Here is a 25405-nt window from a genome sequence, read left to right on the forward strand (position 1 = left end):
TGTTTTACAGGAAGATACAACTTCTGCCCATACATACCACTATCTAAATGTATATTTTACACCAAATTATGTAGTTTTAATCTCACATGAAAATGAACAAGGTAATGGAGTGACTGGCTATAGAACATGCATACTAAACAGTGGTACGGGTTATCCATCTAGAGAAGCTGTGACACTCTATTAATACCGTCAAAGGGTAATGGTTAGTATATACACCATGGCTTAACAGTTAAGGTGAATAAACAGGACTCTTAATGCTCTAGAGAATGTAAGTTGCAGGTCTACTGGAATAAGTCCCTATTCATAGACAGGAAGAATCTGGTATTCATAGGATAACCGGTAATCAAGATACAAACTTAAAACTGCACATGAGGTCTTTACACAGATCAGTGGAAGCAGATGCTCGAAAGAATGAATGTAGAGAAGAATGTGAGAGATTAGACACGCCCAGTCTAGAGGAGATATAGAGGCTAAATGAGCACACCTTTGGAGGAAGAAGAGGGGTTTACATAGTCATTCTATTGTACAATTAAAGCGCTTTAGTGTGATAAACTTTGTCTAGGAGTGGTATTAGACTTTGAAGTGGGATTAAGAGCTTCTCATCTTGTAAAACTTCTTTAAAAATTCATCCATACTAAGAGGATTCCACGTTCCATCCACCTTTTCAAAGCACCTGTGTGCAAGATGGAGAGATTCACATAGACGCTTAGTTTCACTCAAACGCTGCAAAGAATGTGGAACTAGAATAATAATTAATGGTACATAATTCACCAGAAAATATTTTAATAATCATATGCTCTCTTAAAACAATGCCTCATATAAAACTACCAAAGTGTGGATAACTAGGTTTAAATTCTATGATTACGGATATATGGTATTGGATGAACATAGAATGGTTTCACAGGAATTATTATTATTATCCAGTTAGGTGTTGTACAAGACATTAAACCCCTTTTAATGTTAAACGGTATCTTATCTGTAGATGTGGTAAAATACTTTACCTCATACTCCTTTTGTGTGTCTTTTTTTCTAGATTGTCCACCTGCATGGGGTCTGCATGACTATCTCAGCTTGAAGTTTAAATAGGGGTTCTTACATGACGTTAGCTCTTGTTTCCTAAAGAAAAAGATCATTCTATTCTGCCAAATTATATATCGGTATTGACCAGACTACTTACCATGAAAATCCTTGTTGCTCTCTCTAACTTACCCCTACTTTATTTCACCCTCTTTTTTAAAAATCTTTTCATTGGAGGTTTTTTCCAATCAATAGGCAAATTTGCACCATACAGATTTTACATATTGCCTATTTTTTACAGGTTCATACACTCATGCGGAGCTGCAGATGATGGTGAGGATTGTCCGAAGGATATCTCTGAAGATGAACCAACAATTCCATTTGCACTCGATATTTCAGACCCAGATATGGATAAGATTTCTACGTTCAATGGGATAGACGATGGTATAAGTTACAGACAGTATTTTGCAAAACCTAGGTTTCAGATTACGGCAGTTACAGATGAAGGAACGCCAATATGGATAGCAGGGCCGGGAATTGATTTTGTTTCCGTTGTCTTATTTTCTGACGAATATCATATTATTTTGGTTGTAGAGCTTGATATTGATAAATATGAGGTCTCAAAGTATTTTCAAAGAGTCAATGGAGAATGGAAGGAAATCTCAGAGGCTGAATATGACGATATTGTTGACGACATGATGGAAGAATCAGATGAGTCTAATACTGAATAAATTACGTCAAGAAAACATATTTACTAATCACCCGGATCAAGACGCTAGGAAAGTACCGCTATAGAGGTCTACACTAAATTTTCTGCATGCAATTTTGTACTCATTATATTTCTATTAGTCGTACTGTAAACTGATAAAAGATCTAATTTACGTTAGTTATTCCTCATGAATAGCTCATTTATATGCTGATAAATGTGGTAGTTAATAAGACATGGGGGTTTAAAATGTGTTAATGTCTGACTATCTTGTTGCATTTAGGTATAAAGATTTATTTTCCATCTTGGGATATACCAACCGGGTATTTTTAGAGAGATTTAGATTGTGAATATTCTTTAGAATGAAAATATATTTAGATGATGAGCCGAGAAGGTAAAATAGAGATTGAATTAGAAAGACGTTTTGGAAATGATAATATTGAGATTGACATTACTCAGAGAAACGCTTATGCCAACGTAACTGTTACTACAGATAGGAGTCCAAAGACAAAGGACGGGACTGTACTAACCGGATACATCAAGATAACACATATTCTGAGTTCTGGATTTAAGATAAGTAAAATTACAGACTCTAGGAACTCCATAAATTTTGATGGTTTTCTAAACGAAGTATCTACTGTTTCCGTATTCTTTTGGGGAACTAGATTAGAGAAGCCTCTCCTTGTTCAACTAGGTGATAAAGATGAATATTACATAACCACTGATGGAAATACTTGGGCAAAGAATCAAGAAGAAAATACGAATCTCCAAAATGCTCTTGACAAGCAAAACTGTGAAAAGAATAGCTTACACGTAGTAAATATTTGTAAAACTGGTATGAGTGGCAATGCCTATATATGTCCTTCCTGTCAGCAAAAACAAATTCAATTAACCCCTGATAGATCTAAAAATGGACGGTACAACTATGTGATCTACTCTCATACTTCAATTAGTAGCCTTGGAAATGTTAGGAATGGTAATGAGACAATATTCCCCGCTCCAGCAGATGTTAAAATCATATCCGTTTACTGGTATAATTACTACCCCTTACTCCTTTCATACGAGGTTGAAGAAAATGACATCTTTAAAAGAAGATATTATGGAGATTATGATTGGGTTACGGAGAATATGTTTACCAAAACTATACCTGTAAAACCTGAAAATATCAGGAAAATCCTAGAAGAATCCTCAACTCCACATGTTACTCTAGACGTTTCTCATCCGATTGCAAGATTATATAAGCCTGCTGGTAATATGCTATTCTTTACTGTTATTAATGCTTTAGCAGAAGGTTCTGGTTTCCAGGGACACAAACATGTCATGACTACAACCTCGCTGTTCACCATCAAGAGTCTCTGTTATGGAACTACCAAACTAAATAACATAACGTCAAATGACAAACTAACGAGCGTAATCGCATATTACCCTATCAATAATACAGGTCTGAATAGCCTTCTCCTTGTTGAGCTAGAAAGGAAGAGTGGTAATCCAAAATCTCTCTACTTTCAACAGAAGGACGGCTTTGACGAGAATAATTGGGAAAAACTTCAGGAAGGTGAGTTATCCAATGAAAATCTTATTTATAAGCTCGAGGAATCCAGTAGAAAACTACCAGAATCTCCAAAACAGGTCGTTGATGGAGAACGGAAGATTGAGCCAAAAACATCTATCACTTTTAAAGAGGAATCCGACTCACAAGGGAATGTTATAAACATAAATAAGAAGTCTACGCGGTCTAACAATGACCCTTTAGGTCTAGCCGTTGGAATTGTCATTCTATGCCTGGTACTCCTTGGTTTTTTCCGCTTTGTAATTCGGAAGGCTGGACCTTCAATAAGGACGTATCTAGCCAGTAGAAAAGACCTTTTATCAGCAATGAAGATTTTATAAAACATAGGATATATGACACTGGACTACTTGTTTAATATGTAGAAGAAAATAGAATAACTTGATAAAATACATGACATCAAATTTTTACATTCATAGTGGAATACTTGTGATTACTTTATCCATCGGTTGTTTAAAGTTAGGTGAATAGTAGAAATTTAGAGGGAGATGAAGCAGTACATATTGACAATAACCATTAGCACCAATGCATTCAAGTATACAGTGAAAGTTACAAAACAATGATAGTCCATTTACCAAAGGTAATTATACATAATTTATTCAGATTCAGTAGATATTCTTCCTAGATATTAGTTTCTCGCAAATCAGTCATTTACAACGCTTTACAGCATATAGTTGCCAGTCTTTCAGAAACATCCTCCGGTCGTATGAACAACTGTCACACTAATGCGCTCATGTAGCCCATTTAATGATAATTTTTGCTTCATTCAGTCATCCTTTGAGTGATAAATCCTTGATATAATCTTAGGGTCAGATTCAGGCGGGTAGTATACAGGAATGATATTCTTGAGGAACCACTTGGTTACGATGGTGTTTCCACAAAAGTGGTAGGTGAAGTACGGCAGGGTGAACATGGATGCGAGATAGAAAATGCCATAGTACCGTCTATTCCTGTGATTCCTCGTCTCCTTGTTAAATCCGTACCCCCAAAGCGCCATTTTGGGATTAAAGCTTCTACCTACAGAGACTACTTCTACTTTTATTTCCTAAACGGTAAGATCTGTTCATTTTGTCGCATCTATCCGATTTTGGTGTCCACAATAAATTTTGAGAGCACCGAGGAATTTTCTCTTGTATTGGGTCATAGGCAGATATAACTGAGAAGCCACAACCCCGAAGAGTATGAAACGTACCAAAACAGACTAAATGTGCACCCTAAAGAATAGATTAAGACTGTGGAGTTGGCTTAGACCCACAAGATTCCAATCAGCCCCTGCACACTTCCAGTACTTGATTTCTTCCATATACACCAAATTTCTTTCTCCAGAGGGATATTTCCTTTCATAAATACCGTTATTTGATGATAAATTGGCTTTAGAAACGATAATCCAGGCTATTTGCTCTTTTTTGTACCCTTGAGACAGTAAATCGCCAAGAATAAGATGAATTGGCTATATTTTGTATAATTTACAACTTTATAACAAAACTATGGACTATGAATCGAAATTTGGCTCAGAATAACGGCTCATAAGATTAATAGACAAGGGGTACCTAGAAGGTATACCAAGAGTATACGAAACTATTTAGCGTTGTATAATCAAGAAGTGGCTGTATTGGCGTGTATACCATCAGAAAAGGTCGTTGGAGTTGCCACAGATATTATTCTCTTCATGGAATAAACCGTTTGTAACTTTATAATATCGCAACATGGAAGAGGAGGATATATTTGAAAAGGATGTAAAGGATATGTCCTCATTCCTCATTGTATCCAGTGAAGAGGAAGAATATGTCTCTCAAAATGCAGTTTCTGAATCTGCAAGGAATCCTCTATCCGCTGGAAAGGTAACCAAAGAGGATCTAAAGGACCAAAATCCAGAAAGAGGGCGACACGTTACTTGCGAGTCTTCTGATACAATAACGTGCGATCCAGTTGGGACATGCAGTACACGTAAAAACAGCGGCCAACATACAAGTGACAATCGCAAAATAAACAAGAGACATAATTCACATTTGGAGAATCCGCTTTCCACTCCACAGCGACAGTGCATAGATGATAGGGTTTACAGGGAGTTTAGGCTCAGTAATAGCCTAAAAAGCGAAGAGAAGAAGCCCATACATCCAATTGTTGAAGATGTCGGCAGAGTAATGTGTTTGGATACCGGAACTCTATCTATTTTACATCTCACTGAAGAACAGGGACGAGAGATCATGGATACGGTAGCAAAAAACACACGTAACAGTAAAACTGTGAGGGAAAATATCAATGAACTATTAACAATGACACACAGTTTGTTCCAGGATAAGAATTTATGGATAATTTCAGATTATTTAAAAGAGCTCAAAAAGGACACAAAATCAGCCATAGATCCTCAAACATTCCTGATGGGTTATTTTGCAGAAAATAGGAAGCGTATAGAGTGCGGAGAACTTCATTATACTGACGAAATTGGATTTAATTATGTCGACAAAAGCACAAGAGAACTTATGGATGAACTCCATAAGCATCACATTGCTATTTATAACTTGGGAACTAAAAAATATCGTGAACGTAGAAGGTCTAGAAAGGAAAAGGAAGAGTTGTTTGATAAAAAACTACTTGAACCAGCTGAGCGTCCCCGTAAGAACATGTACAATAAAAGAGAATATAGTTATGATAGAAAACATATCAAAAGCAGGTGTATAAAGGATGACGATAGTGATTATGTTGAAGAATATGACGATGAAGAATATCTCCCTCATCAAACTAGACAAAAAAGCAGAGTTGTAAAAACAACCACAAAAAAATCACGCAGACGTATACTCGATAGTGAAGAGGAGTATTGCACCTGTGATGAAGGATCTGTGGAAGCAAGGTGGGTAAATCTCGTGAATCATAGCGTTAATGTCAACCAGACAAGGAAGAATGCGGACAAAATAACTAAAGGCGTAGATGAACCAAACTCTAAATTGACAAAGAGAAAGCAGACTGATAAAATAGAGACTGGAATTGTAAATAACGAGCATCATAAAGACGAAGATATATTGAACGAAGATAACATCGCAGAGACTGTCACTAAAGAGAAGGAAAAGAATACATCGGATTCTATACTTTGCTTAAAATTCGTAATTGTAGACAAAAGCGGATCAGTGATAAAGGATGATCGACTTTCCAAGGTGTATGTGAGAAAGACAGAAGTTTGGGGTAATTTAGTCACTAAATTTGGTGATTTATATAAGCTGGACAAAAATCAACATAAAAATGTCAGGGTTTTTATCGACGGAGATAGAATATCGCATAATCGTACTATAGGTAAGTTGCATAAACAATACAAAGAAACTGGAATGGATAAAAATGAACCGCTTATTGTGCCTTTTTGTATACATTGGCCAGCACGTTATGCCCTACATTCTACAATTGTTTAAAATATTCCCGGGAATGTTGCTCTGCAAAAAGCGTGTTGCATGCAACACTTGTGGGTGGTACAAATTCCAATAGCAAGAGGATAGCGTGCATTACATTAACATATGGTATAAATATTTCTCATACGGTTACAATATATCAAGATGGGGTCTATATGAGATTTGTGGTATCACCATGTTTATATTTACACACTATAAAAAATTTTAAAGGATAGGCCAAAACAATACTCTGGCAAATAACCTGAAAGGATGAGGATTATAACAGTAGTGTACATACTATTGGTACTACAACTGTGTAGTTGTGGAGATGATAAATTGGAGAATGGATTAAGTTCCGGCAATCTTTGTGAAGATGGCGAACCAGTTCAGCCAGCTGAACAGACCCTAACCATGCAAGATAAGACCAACCCTCTGCCCACAGATCTTCCTTTAGAGAGCGTATCCAAAAAAGAAGAATCAGACACTTGTAAACAAGAAGTTCCTGAAAAGGAACAAACTAGACGGTCTGTAGAATCTAGGGATGTATCCGTTCAAACTGAACCAATGAGCTGCCATACAGGCATGTATCTTATGCAATCTATATATGACTCTGATGAACAAACTGCGAGTTCTGGAGATGAATGGGTTTATCCAGAGCTGAAAACGCCCCAAAGAGTAACAATTGACATTACTGAGAAAAGGATGGATCTTTACAAGACGATCCATTACGAATGTGAGCAGAATTCAATCAGGTTAATCCTTCCGCATAAAGATATAAGGGTGGATAAAGTTGCAAGTGATGGAATCATATTAAGTGAGTTCTCTTCCACTGAAGCACTCGAATATATCAAGGCATATCTCAACATTGATGGTAAGCCAGAGCTTGTGATTGTCATGTTTACTGACAACGGTAACTTGCGTAGTAGAAATTACGCTAGAAAAAAGGAGGAATGGGAACGTAACAGCTACAATTACATCACAATGATAAAGGATTTACAGTTTGATGTGTCTATGAGCTGCAATTGTCTCATAGATGTTGGATGTGCAGTAGATAATGAGAATTGCACGATATTTGATGCAGATATTCTTGGACTTTATACACGTTTTTTCTTTCCAAAATCTGGACATGTTGCTAGAGAGGTAAGGTACAATCAACAGATCCTCTGGACGGCAAACCAAGGTGAAGATGGAAAATGTATATCCTGTGCAATTTATACATATGGAACGACGTCTCTGCTATTTTTCAGGGTAAAGGTTGGAGAAGGAATTTACTACCGGTGGTTTGATAAAGTGGATGGATCCTGGAAAGAAGTGGAACGATTCTTTTTCTTTAGAAAGAAGGAAGAAATGGCAAAGAATAGAGCTGAAACAAGGGCTAGATGGGCTGAAAATGGATTTATCTAACTTTTGTCCATGGACCCTTTCATCCATTCTGGAAGACTCCTGGCCATTATTAGCCCATCCAGTATACTATAAATTCATACACTGTCACATGAATAAACAGGAGACGAAGATATATCCATTGAAAATGGCATGCAGGTGGACATCAAGTTTCCGCGTTCACCCTCAAGGTCAGCTCCTCTGAAACCGGTTGAAGAGGAACCGTTTCCAGCGCGTGTGGACTTGCCTACGGTAATCGAGATTGACTAGTCAAATGTCTCCGAGCTCCTTGTGGAGATGAGCCTAGGGATCCTTCCAAGGTCACTTTAATTCCCATTAACATGACCTTTTTGGTCTATAATTTCCATTTACATTTTAAATGTTTAATAATTGGCCTTTAGTCTTATATTTTCTCCTAGATGGGTGACGTTGACGCTAGGAAGGCTCTCCATCTCCTTGAAAGAGCCTTTGCACTGATTTCTGCAAAGAATGAAGGAGAAAATATAGATTTTATGGAGAATGAAGTAAATTTGGAAAATAAGGATGAGATAGAATCGCTAGTTGATGAGATTGTAGAGAGTTTATATCCTTTAAAGGCAAAATATTCGGTATTTTACACTCCAGGACAGATATACGGTCTTTTTAAACGAATATATGAGGGTAAATCAAGTAAAAATGACGGGAAATACACAGAATCCCAGGGTTCAGTGGATAGGACTCCTGTTAATTCGGGGTTGATATCATTTCACTCTAGTAGTTCTAACCAGGAGACTGAGAATAGCCTGGGTGGAGATTCTGGAATTGAGACGTTTTATAGTATCGAAAGCACTCCAACTGGGTCCACTCCCTGTGGCGGTCGCTCAAATTCCTTCATGTTAAACTACGAGGTTATGGAAGATGTTGGAAATTCGTCTAAAGACCTAGGAAAGGAGCTTACCATCTGTGCGACCACAGAGCTACTGCGTCTACTCTATATCATGTCTGGTTACTCACATTATCTCGCCTACGTTCACGTAAAGCTCAAAAGTTTGATGCGTCTAGAGGAGGGTCTGTACGAGATGTTGGACAAAAATTGTGAATCCATGGCGCTCCTAGAGTACTATATCCTCTCCAGTATTTACCATGGACTATTTGTAGTTGATGCTGATGAAGTTTTTTTGGACATGTACAAGGACTATTTGGTATATTTGCCACAGGCAATGTATTTTACAATGGTGAATTTCTTGTCCGAAAAGTCTACCAAGGAACAGATTAATGCGTTTGTTGAACTTTTGTCTAGCATACCTATACCTCTAGAATTCAGAGAAGCCATTGGTAATACCTCTGATGCTCAAGAGGATGAATCGGATGATGACTCCAGCATTGACTATGAATCTGAGGAAGAAAGTCCCTATGATCCAATAGATGGAAAGGCATTATCTAAGCGTTATAAAGGAATGTACAATAAGTTATGGATGTATGTGATTCGCGACTATCATGTCAATCACGGGCTCTCTTCCGAGGCACTTGTCACTCTTGTGGAGGCGATGCCCAGCCATGTATTCCCATTCTCATCAAATCCCCTTTTATTTGTGGATCTTTTGATTGATTTCTTGAGTCATTCAAGCTTGAATCTGCAAATTTTGTCTCTCAGGGCCCTAATGGAACTCGTTTTATACTACGGACTGGATGATGCTATGATTTTGAGTGTAGATGTTGAGGAACATGCGGGTGAAGAAAAAAGTGCGTCTTATTTTTACCTCAAGCTATTAAAATTTCTGAACATTGAATATCTAGATGGTGACTATGGGAAGTGTTTGCTCCAAGTACTCTATACAGCACTAAAGAGCTCCATGCTTCCAGTTAAGCTGATATCATCCTTCATAAAGCGGCTTGTACAAGTCTCCTGTGTTACAGATTCTCTAACAACAAACGCCCTACTCTCGATTGCACTGGATCTCCTAATTAGACACAACAAACACTGTATACACCTCGTCAGTGATGTACAAGACAAAGAAGGGGAAGAATATTTGTATGAACTAACGCTACTTTTGCGGCATTTTAACGATGCAACTACAAAGATCTGTGGGATATATCATTCTGATTTAAGGGATAAAAATGTAGTAAAGTTAAATGTAGATGACTTTGTAAATTTAGAGAGAAACCAACTTTTGAAAAGTATAGTTTGTCGCATTAAAAAGAGTGAAGACTCTCCCTTTAGGGAAAATGTACAAAAGAGTACATTTTTGGTTAGTAAATTGTTTTAAATCGTTGAATTTTTATTACACTAGACCGGATCTCTTTATACATCATCCGCAACGCCTTAATCGCATACTTTTGCTAACCAAGTTGTCAGGTTCTTCCATCATATCCACTAGGATATCATCAAAGTCATCGGTTTCATACCACAATCCGCCCATATGTTTTTGCATTCCCTTGTATTCTAAATTTCTCTCATTTTCATATCCTATGATTACGAGTATTTTGCTTGTGTTTATGTGGACTTCTACGTGCGTGCATTTCCATTCGCCATCTGATTCCCAAAGTACGTTGGTGCCATAAACCACCTTGTTGACATAGTATTCTTCTCCTGGAATGATGAGTCCGGAGGATACACCACCTGTTTCCTCATCTTCTTCAATCTCGAATACCTCCTCATCCAACCTTGAAAGGTCCATTGTGACCTCATGAAACAGGGGTTGTTGAGCACCACCCGTATCTTCATTTTCTCCGGGTGAGCCTTGGTTGCTTTCAAATATCTCTGAGGTACTCTGTAAACTGCCGCTGAGGTGGTTTTCTGGGATGTTGGTATTACTGTATTCATTTCCGCATTCTGAAAACTGCAGAATGAATACAGTGAATAGTAAATTGAAAATCCTCATTGGATATCCGTAACGGATTTTTTTTGAATAATATTTGTTACTGTGTAGGTTTCACCTTTGATATGTTCGATGAGTAATTTTTTATTGGAACAAATATTCCAATTCTGCATGCAGACCCCATCACAAAATCTATTGCCGAATTAATGAATTTTAACCCAACCAAAGGGAGCATTAGGAAGACGTAAGTTATGGTAACAGTAAGGGTGATTAGTTAGTTTGTGGTTGCTGTAAATCCCGAGCGTGTATATGCGACAGGTTATACTGAATTTCTCCATAAGGGTACCAATGCAATGAGAACAGTTGTACGCCAGAATAATGAGCGACAAACAATTCAAGGTAAGAATATCGAAAGGAAAAGTTCATAAGCATGTATTAAAAATACCTACATTTAAATATCTTATTTGTAAATTGATTTAGTTGTCACTCATATAGTCTCATCTCCATCATATAAAATCACATCACCTTGCTCGCCTTGAACTACTCTGTAGTATGAAAATACGATTTCTCCATCTTCCATATCGTATCTGATCGTAATCTTTGGTTGTGCGCCATTCGTGTCTAGAATAACGGTTTTCGAGAACATGCCATTTTTCACCACATCATTTACTATAAAATTACCGTATCTCACAACGCCAATGTAGGCGTAATGTGCAAAATCACTTTCTAGTTTAAATATCATGTCTCCTTGTCCTGATATGGTAGTTTCTACGCCTTCATGATAGTCGTCTGCCAACACATCGATTTCTATAGGGTTTCTCACAAAGGGCGTGTAGTTAGGATCTCCTGTTACTTTAATTACTCTATGAGTTTCCTTAAAATCGTACCCATCATTTCCCTTTTTTGTATCAATTATGGTAACTAGTTTGGCATAGTCTTGATCGTTAATGAGATATACATATCTCGCAATATTCTCGTCATCATCTTCGAAAAGGAGCTCATCACCATCATAAACTGCACCTATTTTGTGACTATATTTGTATCTATTTCTAATTGAATAACTTGAACCATCAGTAAGTGATAAAAGTCTCTTCTCCTTGATCTGCTCGGGTATCTCTCTGGTAATGTCAATGTCCACTGGAATCTTGGCAAATGGTTCATATAGATCATGATCAGGTCTTTTAATAAAATCACTAGTTGCTGTAATAGTGTCTCCATCCGTTGTTAGATAATAATCGACTATATTAATGATTTTTGTACCATCCTTTTCTCTGCAAAAGTAGACTATTCTCTCCACAATTAGGTCGTTGTCCTCAGAAATCACTTGACCATCATCCTTTACAATGCCAATTTTGTAATGTTCATCGTGTCCTGGTTCAACAACGTAAAGGTTCTCATATCTTTCTTCTCTATGTTCTAATGTCATGATTCTATCTGGTGTCTCCATAGCTATGTCAAGGGTGATTGGAATCCTTTGTGGGTCCTCTTCGACATCTTCCGCATCCTCGAAATCGTTATCAATCTCTATGATTGACCTAATCTTCTCAGTTTCGGAGTGTAGATTTCCATAGTCTCCTAGGGCACTCTTTGTAGACAAGAAGATAGTGAGCAGAAGGGGTACTCTCAGAAGTACATTCATTGTTGTTTGTGGTAGAATATATAGCAATGATGTAGTATTTGTGAATAAATGTTTGGACTGGATCATGGATCTACAATTTGAGCCGTGAGAGTTGTCAGGGAAGATCTGGAATAAGATGCATGCAGCTAATATTGATCTGTATATAGCAGAGTCTTCATCTCAAACTGATCTATAGAATGGGACTTTCTGCATCTTTACAGACTATTCCAGCTAACAGCATTATCTCCATCTGGTCCTTCCATTCACCTAATCAGACATGTGGATAAGTTTCTTCTTTGAATTGTGGATATAGAACCCTCTGGCCTTATTCACTGACATTTTATACTTTATGAAGAGTTCTGTTCCGTCTCTATAGAGTGAAGTAACGATGATTTTCGGGTGTTCTATTCCACCCTCCCAAGTCACTTTCCTGGAGAGCAAGTCCTCAATTCTGTCGTCCACAATGTACTCACCGTAACGTACCACACCAATAGTCACATAGTCTTCTATTCTCTTTTGCACATTGTAATTTCTGATGAGCCCATCTCCCCCGGTATTGTTGTCCTCCTCCGTTAGACAATGTTCTTCCACTCCTGCGGAACTCTCCCAAACCACCGCCGGTACAACATTAACAAGAATAGCGTCGTCGCTATCTTGCATCATTAGATTAATGTCCACTGTACTCCTGAAGATTTCTCTGTAGAAGGAAACACCATCCTCCTTTATAAATTCCCTGAGGTGACACGAATATTTACCACCAGTTCTGTAGCGGTTAATGATCCTTACATATGTTGCGCCACGTTCCCTCTTTGCAACCAATACATATCTACTCATGTTCCTTTCATCTCCGCGGAGAATTGTTTCGCCTAAATGAATTTAGAAAGAGAATAAAACACAAACCTGTATCTTTGACGTCACCTATAACGTGACTGTGCCTGCTAGAATTCTTGACGATATAGTGAATGCCACCCGGAACCCTTTTGGACTTGGCAACTCCAATTCTCTTTGGCGGTATGTCAGAAATGTCCAAATCAATTAGGAACTTTTCAGCCTCAGGTAGCGCATTTGTAGCTTTCAAAATGAGTGCAATTAAGAATAGAGTAAGCAGTGACATCACAGAAACACCCATCTTGCCATTATGACCAAGTTTCACTATATCCTGTGATTTGTTTTGACCCTTTAGGTTGCTCGAGAGCTATGCAGGCCAACACAACTCTTTTAATTGGATATAAAGCAGGGTGGTGTGTATGGTAGTCTAATTATGTCTGGGGAGACTAAAACCATGTGGTGAAGGGTAAAATGCATGCGAGATCTTTTTACAGCCTTGTGAAGGTTTTGTAACATCACATCATGATCCATAGATATAAATGGTAATGTTTAATGAATGGATATGTAGGGTATTCTCATACTATATCACAGTGTCTGAGAAATTTATAGTTTAGCAGGGTCCAAGAGTCGGGGATATTGTCTAAGAATAATGATGTATAGGGGAAACCAGCTATACCCAGCTCATTCAGAGTATATAAATACAATTTAGAGATAAATTATGGATCAAAAATGGTAAATAGATCACAAAGTGACATAATTGTTAGCCAAATGTAAAGGACGCTTGTCCTTTGTTTTGTGGCTTTTCTGCCCTCAATATTATGGTAAGAGATTATCCAGACATATTTTATATCTATTATGACTCGGAAATTGTTAATATTACATGAATGCAACGAGATAAAACTTATTTTACTTTATTTCCATGTCAAAATATGTGCGACATTTTCGGCTGTTATACGAGCTTATATCTACAACCGAGGAAATATTATAGCTTTTAATATAGAAAACTAATAGGTGAATTATATGGTTTATACACAAATAGATAGCATCTGAGTATTACCATTTAAACTCTTACACAGTGCATGTAATAGACAGATAAATATCTCTACATACATAACCTCTTATTGGATATAGAATCTACATTATGATCCACCACAATAATAAAAAAATTAACCGAAATCTAAGAAATAACCTACATAAAAACGCGGTTAAATGATACAAATACATACTGTTAGATGGGGATTTTCTGAGAGTAACACTGCCGCAAAGACGACTTTACAGATATCAAGGTAAGAGAATAATAGATTTAGAGTTACATGCTTTTTAACTAGATAAAATTTCAACAGCAGATTTTGATTTTAAACCTTGTACCGTATAATCATATCAAACCTTAAAATGCGGTACAATGGGCCAGAAATACTCTTTAAATGTGGATATTTCTATTGGAATAGATTCATATGAGGTATCACATTTAGAGTATGATATTTACTGTTACTACGATAAGAACAAATTGGTGCGTCTATCTGAAGATGTTAATCCACAAATCGATCCAAAATTACAAACTCAATTGTTTGGATACAAAAGATATACTCATGAAAAGGATAAAGATACATTATATAACAAATACTTACTTGGGAAAATAAACTATAGGAGCGAGGAGCAGACAGGATTAACTACCAGCTCCAGGCTCCCCAGACATGTAAGTACAGTCTATGTATTTTACTGGAAAAACGACCATGACAACCTCTTCCCATTACTCGTTGGAGTAAAGGGAAATAAACACGTTGTTTATAGTAGGAAGTATGGGAGTTTTGCGAGCAATAACTGGAAAAGTTCTGGGATACATGATCCAGATAATCCCAGTAATTACTACACAGAATTGGGGAATATTAACACAAACTTTAAGAATATAATAATTTTGGATTTAAATGTTACTGATACTAAGAATTACTGTGCTCATCCATATGTATACCCTTGTACAGGTGCATCCGAATATCGACAAGTCTTTCCGGAACTGCATGTAGACAAATTGGAAAACACTCCCATACAAGGCTATGTAAGATTTCGTTATTATTTTAAAAATAAAGAAATGATAAAGGTTATCGGTTCATGTTGGAAGAGTGAGATATACAGCTTCAACAACAATGATATTCTCAGGGAAGAGTGGAATGAGATCTACGTCTACTTTCCGTCAGGAGGCAACGGATCCCATAAACCTCTCCTTGTAGAGCTGATAGATAAAAGAAACAAGAATAAAAACACACACTATTATATTTTTAACCTCGATGGATTCAGCAGGATAAATGACGTAAGTCGGAGGAACCTACTTGGATTACTTGACAAACTAAATTGCAAATTTAATAGTGCACACATATTCGATATTTCAAAATTTTATAGTCATAATTGCCCATACTGTAACGTTTATTTCAAGGTAAAAACAGAGGAACACACTCGTTATACAAACTGCAGTTCAGATATGCATGTTCGAATTGGAAGGATAAAAAGTGGTCACATATCCCTAACCCTAGACAGTATATCTTTTCCAATCAATACCATGGATAATATTACTGTATTTTATACAACTTTTGGTGGATCAAAGGTTCCATTTCTTATACGCATAAAATATGAATCCAAAAAGACCTTGTGGTTTAAAATGGCAAATGTTGACGGTAAATGGAGAAGGGCAGAAAATTGTAATGATATAAAAAATGATCCTGAAATCATCAAAATCCTAGAGGAGATGGAAGAGATTGTAAAACTTTGCAGTATCACTAACTCCCATACATCATCTTCAGCAGGACATCCCAACCAGAATGTAGAACAAGATCTACTTAAGACCAACACAGATTCTGACGATGAAAGTGAAAAGTATGGAAGCGACGAATATCCAAACCCTTCGGATGAAACGATAGAGAAACCCTCATTCGACAGTGATAATGCGCCACGGGAAGCCTTGTACTTTGAGGATAATACAAAACTTTCCAACAAATCAAGATTAATTGGACTATGTTCCGGCGTTGCTGGATTTGTGATTGTTGGTGGTTTGATTGGAATTTCAGATCGATTACTTGGGTCGAAACGCCTTTTTGGAAACCGACTATCTGAGCTTGTTTATAGACGTAATTTGAGACAAGCAACCTAGGGGCTATTTTGTTACATTTGCATAATCCTCTATTTAATGTGTAATATTCAAAATTCATTATCCTTAACATCAATAGTAAACTTTTCTTCATCCTGTTCCTGGACAGTTTTTTGGGCTGCTTCACATCTTGCTTCCAGCTCGATTATATGAGCAGCTGGTATAAAGACAAAACACCTTGAAATAACGTATAGCGATAGTGAGAAAACAAGTGCATTGTGTATTTTCTTGAGATAACTCGAGAGTAGAATGTCTTCATTTCGCAATGCCTTGATTCCTTTATAGTACATGTAAAGCACTACAAGTGCAACAATGATTGAGAGAGCGTTTTCGATAATGAGAAGTACGATTGAAGTTTTGAGTGCCTGTGAACTTTTGGTGATTACTCCATAGACACCCAAGATAGCGATAGAGACACAGAATAGTGAGTATATGACTGAAACCAGCCTCAGTTGATACAGTTGCGGGTCTAGTTTGTAGAGAATGTAGACGTTGATGAGTGGTACTGTAAATATGAGTGATGAGAGCGCATATCCTCTGCGCTTGACAGCCTCATTTGAAGGCCCGAGGAGCCTTGTACGTTCGTCTGTCATTTTTGAACCTATACACACCAGAACTGAGGGGTTACATAGTCTTAGACAACCTCTGGTGTTTCAGAAGGTGAGACAACGTGTTTGCACCCTCGTGCACACTTCCTCCGACAGACCGGACCTGATTAACGTCGCCTTTGCAGTTCTTTAAAATATCCATCGTATTGGCATGGACTTATATCTTCAAACTAATGCGGAAAGCTCATATAAAACCTCAGTTGCTCCGCCTATCTTCCTTCCTGTCTACTAGTCGTCCATTCCGTCCGACGACGGTGCTCATTCATTGCTCTCGCTTTACGCATTCATTCATTACCCCTTATTTCTAGAGGCTGAAGCGCCAACAGGAGTTACCCTCCTAAACTCCTTAAAACTGGGCATACTTTGCCACGTTGTATCCTAAAGAATGAGATAAATGTCGACGTATGACATACTTCAGCCTTAGTGGACGGCACTCTGCGGTCCCTTGAAACGTAAAGTGTACCAAGAAACTGTCCAGTAATGTCTAGAGTCTCATTTGGGAGTTTCCCGAGAGCAAACGTGTCAGCCTTTGGAGTGACGAAGTTGCATAGGAGCTTCAAATGGTTGATCTCGATAGGAACCTCGTCAGAATCAGTCTCTACTCCTTCTAGAGCCTTTAAAACATCTGTAGATTTGTGTATAAATTGGCGAAAAAATAGAATTTGTGAGCAGTTGTAACTAGAGAGAATTTTGGGATACAAAACCCAGGGAAACAAATGGCCAAACCTTTAGGTTTTATTATTTCTGCGATTGCAGCCTCAATTTCGATCTTTAGGAGACGATCGCTTCCAAATTCGTTAATGGCCTCTAACTGGTCGATCTTTCCGCAGTTTTTCCAGTTTAAATCGCCTATTCTATGCTCAACATCCTCCATGATGCGATGAATGGTGTTATATGCGATAAATTGTGAATTTAGACTTGTTTTGGGAACCTTGTATTGGGAGCTACCAGGAGCCTGCGTGATTCTCCAACAAAGGCCAGGATTCCGCGGATTAAACTTGTTTAAATAGTACAGTAGACATAAAAACGGTTAAACTAGCCAAAGTAGACCTTTAAAAGACAATTAGCCCGGGAATAGACGACTTTGTCAAAGATGAAGCCGGTGGGAGACAGGGGTACCTCGAATGGTCTATAAGGGAGAGGTACCTAGAAGAATGAGCGAGATGGAGAAATTTCCTTGGTGACATAGCAAGAATAACGGACCTCTAAAGAGTAGAATAATGGGTCATTTGGCCTCCATTTATTCTATGGCACCTCAAAAATAGTCATTAAACCATGTGCTCCATGGACTATCATCAATGGTTTGATTTTTTATACGACGTCATGAGTTGACGGCTCCAGCAATCACCTGAAAATGACACGTGCATTGACGTGACATGAAGAGTTTGGAGCACTAAATGTGACATTTTGTTCCTAAGGTTCCTTCATGATTAATTTTACTATCAACACACTTGTCAACGATCACTGTTTTTAAAGCTTTGCAGATTTATAGAGGGGAGAGAGTCTAGAGGGTAATTAGGAGAAGATGGAGTATCAAAGGGTACCGGTTATGCTGGTCATTGGTCTGCTGGCACTGACACATGCTGTGGATCCAGAATCTTCAACAAGAGATAAGCTCGTTGAACTCAAGGAACAGTTGGAAGAAAACATAGATCAGGTTTCCAAAATCACAAATGATGGTAGGGAGTTGACTGGGAAGATGACAAGATTAATCTCTATGATCAAAGAGCTCATTATTGGTTCCACAAAGTCGTTTCGCCGGGAAGTTTCAAAAATGACGAGGATCGAGAGGGAGATTAACGACGCACTCAGAGATGCTTATCCAAAATTAACATCAATTGGAAATAGTTCCACTCAAATGCTTAGCGATATTGATGAACTCTTGATGAATCCAGCAGCTGAGGATGTCATTGCGGAAAAGATAGCGGAGGCTGAGCAACTATTGCAGGACGATGGCGCAGTACTTAGAGAAATCGATGAGAAACGTGCAGTCTGGGATTCTAGATTTGGGGAGATTTCCAGGATGGGAAAGATTATTAAGCTCCACTTTTTGTTTAGAAGCGCAAAAAGACTTTTTTGGGACTCGGGTGATGATAAAAAAGATCCTCCCATTAATGAAGTGAAGCCAGAGTCAGAGGATGGAGACTCTGAGTCCGATTCATCTAAGGCGCAAAATTCGAAAACTTTGGAAAATCTAACGGAAATTCAGACAAACTTGAAAAAGTTTATGATTCACCTAAACACCGCCAAGGAAGATGTCTACCAGAGAATGAAACGGGCGAGAGAACTTTGTGATGAATCTAAAAGATATGTGAGAGGCTCAAGAGGTGTAGAAAATGCACACCGGGATCTGATGGAAAATAAACGCCGGATCGACGACATTGGTGTACCTGCCGTACGCTTAATTGAAGACAAGGAAAAGGATGTTGGTAGGAATATTGATACCATTAACAACTGCATCAACACCATAAATTGGAATCAAGGACGTGAGTTTTTTAGCGAGGATATGAAAGAACGATGTAAAAACGAAATGTCAACTACTCCAGAAGACTACCTCCGGGATGTTGCAAGGAAAGTTGAAGAGATGGATGATATCATAATGACAATGGAGCGTATTGTAAAAGAGGAGGAATATGGTGAAACAAACGTCTTTGGGAGAACAAGAGCTAGACGCATACGACGTCACAAGGATATGGTAGATGATGATCAGGATACTAATGTAGATCCAGAACCAGACGTTCAAGAAGATGAAAAAGAAAAGAATGGGTTTGACAATGTGAGCATGCTCGTCATTACTGCAATATTGTTAACTACACTTTGTATATAAACACAATGTAGAGACATGAACAGTACTACATTAACAATCTAGTGACATTCCGTGTGTGCATATTCAATATCGCTTTGGAGCATATTATGTTTGCATATGGTGGGTGAGGAGAGTACGTAGCCTGCAGCATATCCGGCGGTGATTGATATGAATACTCCGACATTGAATCCCATGATGATGAGCATTATCATAAAATCTAGTATATAGGTGAATAGCGCAATCATGAAGAGGAGTAGGTGTGACACGAATGGGCCTCCAACGTATTTTTTGAGCATTCTATTACGGAATTGCTCTCTCATATTTTTTATGCACGGGCTGACTAGGGACGCCAAGAAGAGCAAAGCCAAAGTGAATAGGTACGAGGAGATCTGTTGATGGCTGATGGAATTGGAAGCAACTCACCGATGAAGTGGTCCAAAAGCCAACTGTGATGTTGGTGCTATTTACAAATGTACCAGAACAACAACAGCCTTGGACGTTGTCGAGAGAATCTACAGAATGCGATGTCAGTAATGCGTAGCATAATGTAAACTACAGAGTAGTGAGCATGATGCTGCCGATGGCGTAAGACAGAGAGAGGATGAGCAACCGTCAGGAAGAGGATTCCTAACTGCGCATGTCTATTGACAAAAGCACGAAACCCCGAGACACGCAGATTCCCGTTGGTCACCATCCTCATTTACAAAAGAGAGACGAACAACTTACATTCGCGTGACTTTGCGTGGCAAGCTTTGGACAAATCTGGCTTCACAGCTATACACCCGTTTTGGAGCAAAAAGAAGAAAAGCGAGACAAACATTGTTACAGACATTGTGGTATGGTACAGGAAAAAAATCTAGAGACAAAAAACTAAAATACAAGGGAGAGTACAAAACGACAACTGAGACAGTGTGTCGATCAAGCACCCGATAATGACCCTGGGCCTAGAGACGCTGAGGCGACGTCTGGGGATCCTGGTCCGCAACCATCGACCTGCCGTAGATTGGTGCACGCATTCGGCCAGAATGGGCGTATAGCTGTGAAGCAGTGCTCAGTACGACTGTAAGGAGGACCAGACGACCGTAGGGAGTCTCTAGAGACTATGTGAGCATAGCGAATGGTCAACCATAGGCCAGTATGGGAGTCGGTTATCTCTAGAGACGAGAAGAACAGTTCGTGGAAAATTCCCTGGACTCAGTCCACTTTTCCTCCCTTGGGCTTCGCCTTCAGTTGGACGGTTGCCATTCCGCCGTCGAAAGGATGTGTTTGATCCAATAGAGAATAGCATCACCCTTACGACAACAACAACATTCGGTTGTCTGTGCCCAGTGCGCTGGCACTTCGCCCATCGCGGCTCAATGGGGAGGTGAGATGGGGAAAGACGTCAAGGCGTTTCCTTTCCACTTTTAAAGTTTTAAAATTTACGTCGAGCTCAAAAGGATATTTTAAAATGGTAAGTCCACCGTGGGAATGAAGGCCACAGCCACTTTTCATCCGGTCAGTGTACGGCCACACCAGTTGGTGTATGGGCGTAGATCTGCGCTAATTTTGCACCCCTGAAATGACCAGAGCTGTCATTGGCAGACTTTTGTTTCAAGAGTCACCTGACAGAGTTGAAGCGGAGCACGTGGCCGTTTATGCAGCCCACAGTACGCAGGAAGACATGAATTTACAGGCGGACGATCTAGGCGTTCAAATCACCAAAAAGAGGACCTTTAGGACCTTCAAGTACCGCGGCTTTGAGCTCGAGAAGCTCTTGGAAATGCCCATTGACCAACTCGTCGAGCTCTTGCCTTCCAGGAAGAGAAGGAGGTTCGCCAGAGGTAAGTGTTGTGCTTTACAGCTACCCATTCATTCCTCTATACACCATCCAATGCCTTGTACTAACGTTCCATTTAGGTGTCAAGAGAGAGTCCTTGACCTTGTTGAAGAAGCTCAGAGCAGCCAAGAAGGATCTTCCATATGGTCAAAAGCCAGAGCCAGTCAAGACCCACTTGAGGGATCTCATCATTATTCCAGAAATGATTGGTTCCATTGTTGGCGTCTACAATGGCAAGCAGTTCATCAACGTTGAAATTAAGCCCGAAATGATCGGTTATTATTTGGGTGAATTCTCCATTACCTACAAGCCTGTAAGACATGGCAAGCCGGGTATTGGAGCCACACATTCTTCCAGATTTATTCCACTCAAGTAGAAGCTTGATATAGATAAGTTGCTGACTGTCTATTTTATACTATGTGATTTATTATTTGGTCCAAGTTTGTGCCATTGGTTTGTTCTAGTCTCATTTTTAGGATATTGAATGGATTGCAGAATGTTCCCTATGGTAGCAAAGCCAGTTGTGAGGGAGGATGAATGTATGGTTTTCTAGGGAGTAGGTAAGAGAATGTGCTCCCTTTGGTCGCATTGAGATACTCATGTATCTCAGAGTTTTGAAGGAGCATGCTCTCTGAACATGGAGGATGAGTACTGGAGAAGGGATATATCCCAAAGGAAACTGAGAGTATCATTGGATGGGATTAGACAGGTAAGAATAGACTACTGTCCACGTCTGAGGACTTGTTCTGAGAATTCTAGTGACAATGACGAGTGATGGAGTAATCATTGAACTCAAACATAAGCCAGATGAAAATAACAGGAATGGAAAAACTTATACAGATGCTTCCACCGGAAGTAGGAAAATTACCGTCAAACGATTTGAAGAACCCCAAGGATCTAACTTTTATAAATACACCTACGAAAATGAGAATAAGAATGATAGTCATGGAGGAAACTTTATACTAAAGGCGATCTGGGATGATAGTGGCAAACATATAGAGATACCTCTTCCAGACGATAAAAAGGTAACTTCAGTTTCTGCCTATTACTGGAGTGGAAATCCTACTAAGGTTCTCCTAGTTGAAGTGTCATATAGTGGATCAGGAACGAAATATTATAAGAATAGTGGTGGTAATCAGTGGATTGAACAGCATCTAGATAGATGGTGATAAACTTGAGCAAACTCTGGACGAACTTAACTGTTATAGCAACAACGCAGTCACCATCAATCTTACAATGAGTAACTCTCAGAATCATATTGACGGAGGACAGGATTGTTGCAGTGAACATAAAAATGAGAAGAGGGTCTCTGTCAAGGAAGTTGAGATAGAAGGTGGTAAGCAAAAAACTAAGTACACCAAGTACTCCATTTCCAACGGAAAAGTAGCGGGAATTACGTCTTATAAAGATGATGCTAGTAATGATGAAAAGAATAGAAAACGTATATGGTCTAATAACCTTGGTTTTCCCATGAATGGCTCGGTAGACATTTACACATTTTACTGATAAGAGTAAGGAACCGGAGCTTATATATGTAGAATCTACAGGGGATAAATCTGTTACTTGTTGGTTTCAGAAGCCTTCCAGTACTGGTAATAATGACAATAAACAATGGGAAAATGTCTCCAGTCAACTCCAGGGTATTAATAAGGATAAGATAGAAAATGAACAACTCACCTGCTCTCAGCGGACCGATCTTGCAAAAGTACTTAAGCTCGGTAGAAATAACTTGCAAGAATGTACTCAAGAGACGGCCGGTCTGGAACAATCAGAACGATTATTACGTACTGATGAAGATGCTGAAGAACAAAGACCAAAACATAAAGCGACTGAGGAACGTAAGGAAGAAGCTGAGACTGGAGAAGAGGAAAAGAAAGAGAATGAAAAAGGCTCACCTGAAAGACAAGTTGCTAATGGTCCCTATGGACCTAGAGGAGCTGGAGGACCTCCTAGTCCACCTGGTGATAAAGGAGATGATGGTGAACCTAGTGTTCCTGGTAAACATGGTGATAGTGCTAAAGAACTAGACTCTGGTACTACTAGTCTACCTAGTCGAGATACTGGACCTAAAGATGCTCTTCCTACTCTTGGTAATACTACTGAAACTTTTACTCCTGGATATCCTGCCACATATTATTCCAACTCATAACAACCCTCAAGGATTAGCTGAATATAAATAGCATACATTGTCGGAGGTACTTTAAACTCCAGAATATAAACTTTCGGGTACCTTGGAATTGTATTTATTCCATTCACAAGGTCACTCAAATACCTGTTTACTACTGGATTTCTTTAGAGAGGATCCAAACTGGAGGGAGGAAACAGACTTACTCTTGTAAATATTAGATATACTTGGAGAAACAGCGACACATTAGTTCATTAATTGGAGTTTCTTGCTATTGTATTAAGATGAGAATAAAATCTGGAAGAAAGTTGAACATCCCAGCATGTATGATATAAATTTCCCATATAATTCCGCATTGTTTGTGAATGAGTTTCTAATTGTTAATCTTGGGTGTAGAGATTTGAGAGTATTCCAACTACCGCATGCAAGTAACATGAAGAGGGTCCCCACTGAATAATTTACAAGGCAACATCAGGTAGACACTCCAAATTCCAGTGTCTCCACATTCTTTAAATTTATCCATCTCTAGTCTAGAATAAGTGGACTGCATTATATTTTTGTAGTTTGACTTTGGATTATAGGGAACTTTGAATTCCGTATAAACAAATCCATTTCCTCTGGAGAACTTGTAGTTTTCTAAAAGGAAGCTTGTGACATATGCCTTTTGCAACCATTCGAATCGTTAAAGAAAAAGGTAAAGAATGCTCTGAAGGGCAAATATAATTGAGATGGGTCAAATAGAAGATCGAATTCTGGAGAACATTTCTATTCCTAAAAGTCTGTTAAACTTTTAACATCAGAATTTTAAAACGTAAACATGTTCTTTTTGGCATCTTTTATATTTCTTACTCTTGTTACATGTGGAGATATTGTGGTACTTGACATCTCTTCTCCTGTTAATCCAAACAAGATTGTAGAGATCAAGTACAATGGAGACGGTTTTAAACAAAGCCTCTACTTTCCATACTTGAGGGTTGTCATTGGGAGCATTGTTGATGGATATCAAACGATATGGGAGGCAACAAAAAAGGGTGAAATATGCCACCGTTTCAAGGTCAACAAACAATATGGAAAGTATACACTGGCATATGCTGATATTTCAAGAAATCGTCAAAGCAGAATCGTTTACTACCAGTTTATCAATGGATTATGGGTTATTATCGATGAGCAATTGTATCTTCGATTGTATATGAAAATGCAGACTGAACGCAGATTTGATATCAGCGATCCTGGCCGAACTGATATGTGCCATATTCAAGACTACTGCCCATTCGGAGCTCCATCATTCATATATACTCCATTTAATAAATACCATGTCAAGAGTGTTGTGGATGGTAATCAAGTATTGTGGACATCTGATGAGAATAAGTGCGAATACGTTGTAATCCACGGAGACGTCCATGACCCACGATTTCTCCATTGTTTCATAAAGGCTCCTGTTACCTATGATACCTTGTATTTTGAGAAAATAAATGGCCTATGGACTTCCATTCCGAGGGATTTGTTTTTTAGTAGATTGGATCAATTTGATAGGGAGACAGAAGCTCTCGCGCAGACGCAGTATCAGAATGGCAGAGAAATAGAACATGAGGAAAATGATATATCATAAGGTCATGTAAT

General features: G+C 38.6%; 17 protein-coding genes across 17 annotated transcripts; 10 read left to right on the top strand and 7 right to left on the bottom strand.

Annotated features, from left to right (window-relative positions):
• Positions 1 to 858: 858 nt before the first annotated feature.
• On the top strand, positions 859 to 1748 carry BEWA_000730 (hypothetical protein; the record flags this gene model as incomplete). Its single annotated transcript, XM_004830277.1, has 1 exon — positions 859 to 1748. Exon 1 carries the CDS (start codon positions 1179 to 1181, stop codon positions 1746 to 1748), a length of 570 nt encoding a protein of 189 aa, XP_004830334.1. The 5' UTR covers positions 859 to 1178.
• Positions 1749 to 2101: 353 nt separating this feature from the next.
• On the top strand, positions 2102 to 3613 carry BEWA_000740 (hypothetical protein; the record flags this gene model as incomplete). The annotated part of the gene is made up of 1 exon (XM_004830278.1): positions 2102 to 3613. One exon carries the CDS (start codon positions 2102 to 2104, stop codon positions 3611 to 3613), a length of 1512 nt encoding a protein of 503 aa, XP_004830335.1.
• A 44-nt stretch (positions 3614 to 3657) lies between these two features.
• Positions 3658 to 4526, bottom strand: BEWA_000750 (uncharacterized protein). Its single transcript, XM_004830279.1, has one exon. The coding sequence runs from the start codon at positions 4285 to 4287 to the stop codon at positions 4057 to 4059; it is 231 nt and encodes a 76-aa protein (XP_004830336.1). The 5' UTR covers positions 4288 to 4526; the 3' UTR covers positions 3658 to 4056.
• A 470-nt stretch (positions 4527 to 4996) lies between these two features.
• Positions 4997 to 6691, top strand: BEWA_000760 (hypothetical protein; the record flags this gene model as incomplete). The annotated part of the gene is made up of 1 exon (XM_004830280.1): positions 4997 to 6691. One exon carries the CDS (start codon positions 4997 to 4999, stop codon positions 6689 to 6691), a length of 1695 nt encoding a protein of 564 aa, XP_004830337.1.
• A 246-nt stretch (positions 6692 to 6937) lies between these two features.
• Positions 6938 to 8071, top strand: BEWA_000770 (hypothetical protein; the record flags this gene model as incomplete). The annotated part of the gene is made up of 2 exons (XM_004830281.1): positions 6938 to 6957; positions 6988 to 8071. The coding sequence occupies 2 exons, from the start codon at positions 6938 to 6940 to the stop codon at positions 8069 to 8071; spliced, it is 1104 nt and encodes a 367-aa protein (XP_004830338.1).
• Positions 8072 to 8399: 328 nt separating this feature from the next.
• BEWA_000780 (hypothetical protein) lies at positions 8400 to 10293 on the top strand (the record flags this gene model as incomplete). The annotated part of the gene is made up of 1 exon (XM_004830282.1): positions 8400 to 10293. The coding sequence occupies exon 1, from the start codon at positions 8467 to 8469 to the stop codon at positions 10291 to 10293; it is 1827 nt and encodes a 608-aa protein (XP_004830339.1). The 5' UTR covers positions 8400 to 8466.
• Positions 10294 to 10335: 42 nt separating this feature from the next.
• On the bottom strand, positions 10336 to 10908 carry BEWA_000790 (hypothetical protein; the record flags this gene model as incomplete). The annotated part of the gene is made up of 1 exon (XM_004830283.1): positions 10336 to 10908. One exon carries the CDS (start codon positions 10906 to 10908, stop codon positions 10336 to 10338), a length of 573 nt encoding a protein of 190 aa, XP_004830340.1.
• Positions 10909 to 11332: 424 nt separating this feature from the next.
• BEWA_000800 (signal peptide-containing protein) lies at positions 11333 to 12484 on the bottom strand (the record flags this gene model as incomplete). The annotated part of the gene is made up of 1 exon (XM_004830284.1): positions 11333 to 12484. The coding sequence occupies one exon, from the start codon at positions 12482 to 12484 to the stop codon at positions 11333 to 11335; it is 1152 nt and encodes a 383-aa protein (XP_004830341.1).
• Positions 12485 to 12730: 246 nt separating this feature from the next.
• On the bottom strand, positions 12731 to 13592 carry BEWA_000810 (signal peptide-containing protein; the record flags this gene model as incomplete). Its single annotated transcript, XM_004830285.1, has 2 exons — positions 12731 to 13329; positions 13364 to 13592. 2 exons carry the CDS (start codon positions 13590 to 13592, stop codon positions 12731 to 12733), a joined length of 828 nt encoding a protein of 275 aa, XP_004830342.1.
• A 1101-nt stretch (positions 13593 to 14693) lies between these two features.
• BEWA_000820 (hypothetical protein) lies at positions 14694 to 16430 on the top strand (the record flags this gene model as incomplete). Its single annotated transcript, XM_004830286.1, has 1 exon — positions 14694 to 16430. The coding sequence occupies one exon, from the start codon at positions 14694 to 14696 to the stop codon at positions 16428 to 16430; it is 1737 nt and encodes a 578-aa protein (XP_004830343.1).
• Positions 16431 to 16477: 47 nt separating this feature from the next.
• BEWA_000830 (uncharacterized protein) lies at positions 16478 to 17088 on the bottom strand (the record flags this gene model as incomplete). Its single annotated transcript, XM_004830287.1, has 1 exon — positions 16478 to 17088. Exon 1 carries the CDS (start codon positions 17018 to 17020, stop codon positions 16478 to 16480), a length of 543 nt encoding a protein of 180 aa, XP_004830344.1. The 5' UTR covers positions 17021 to 17088.
• Positions 17089 to 17219: 131 nt separating this feature from the next.
• On the bottom strand, positions 17220 to 17909 carry BEWA_000840 (hypothetical protein; the record flags this gene model as incomplete). Its single annotated transcript, XM_004830288.1, has 3 exons — positions 17220 to 17413; positions 17449 to 17660; positions 17762 to 17909. The coding sequence occupies 3 exons, from the start codon at positions 17907 to 17909 to the stop codon at positions 17327 to 17329; spliced, it is 447 nt and encodes a 148-aa protein (XP_004830345.1). The 3' UTR covers positions 17220 to 17326.
• A 651-nt stretch (positions 17910 to 18560) lies between these two features.
• Positions 18561 to 19862, top strand: BEWA_000850 (signal peptide-containing protein; the record flags this gene model as incomplete). The annotated part of the gene is made up of 1 exon (XM_004830289.1): positions 18561 to 19862. One exon carries the CDS (start codon positions 18561 to 18563, stop codon positions 19860 to 19862), a length of 1302 nt encoding a protein of 433 aa, XP_004830346.1.
• A 38-nt stretch (positions 19863 to 19900) lies between these two features.
• Positions 19901 to 20673, bottom strand: BEWA_000860 (uncharacterized protein; the record flags this gene model as incomplete). Its single annotated transcript, XM_004830290.1, has 3 exons — positions 19901 to 20230; positions 20265 to 20353; positions 20568 to 20673. 3 exons carry the CDS (start codon positions 20671 to 20673, stop codon positions 19901 to 19903), a joined length of 525 nt encoding a protein of 174 aa, XP_004830347.1.
• A 554-nt stretch (positions 20674 to 21227) lies between these two features.
• BEWA_000870 (40S ribosomal protein S15, putative) lies at positions 21228 to 22067 on the top strand. Its single transcript, XM_004830291.1, has 3 exons — positions 21228 to 21294; positions 21517 to 21664; positions 21741 to 22067. Exons 1-3 carry the CDS (start codon positions 21292 to 21294, stop codon positions 22034 to 22036), a joined length of 447 nt encoding a protein of 148 aa, XP_004830348.1. The 5' UTR covers positions 21228 to 21291; the 3' UTR covers positions 22037 to 22067.
• A 143-nt stretch (positions 22068 to 22210) lies between these two features.
• Positions 22211 to 23809, top strand: BEWA_000880 (hypothetical protein; the record flags this gene model as incomplete). Its single annotated transcript, XM_004830292.1, has 3 exons — positions 22211 to 22685; positions 22819 to 23101; positions 23208 to 23809. The coding sequence occupies exons 1-3, from the start codon at positions 22425 to 22427 to the stop codon at positions 23807 to 23809; spliced, it is 1146 nt and encodes a 381-aa protein (XP_004830349.1). The 5' UTR covers positions 22211 to 22424.
• Positions 23810 to 24602: 793 nt separating this feature from the next.
• On the top strand, positions 24603 to 25394 carry BEWA_000890 (signal peptide-containing protein; the record flags this gene model as incomplete). Its single annotated transcript, XM_004830293.1, has 1 exon — positions 24603 to 25394. One exon carries the CDS (start codon positions 24603 to 24605, stop codon positions 25392 to 25394), a length of 792 nt encoding a protein of 263 aa, XP_004830350.1.
• Positions 25395 to 25405: the final 11 nt, after the last annotated feature.

The sequence above is a fragment of the Theileria equi genome, chromosome 3 (assembly GCF_000342415.1).
Source record: "Theileria equi strain WA chromosome 3, complete sequence".
In the NCBI taxonomy this organism is placed as follows: Eukaryota; Apicomplexa; class Aconoidasida; order Piroplasmida; family Theileriidae; genus Theileria; species Theileria equi.

Bases quoted from the DNA above. Each gene is read 5' to 3' on its own strand.
- BEWA_000750 (XM_004830279.1), bottom strand. From the start codon at position 4,287: ATGGCGCTTTGGGGGTACGGATTTAACAAGGAGACGAGGAATCACAGG.
- BEWA_000870 (XM_004830291.1), top strand. The intron at 21,665-21,740 runs GTAAGTGTTGTG...CGTTCCATTTAG, and splicing joins GAGAAGGAGGTTCGCCAGAG to GTGTCAAGAGAGAGTCCTTG.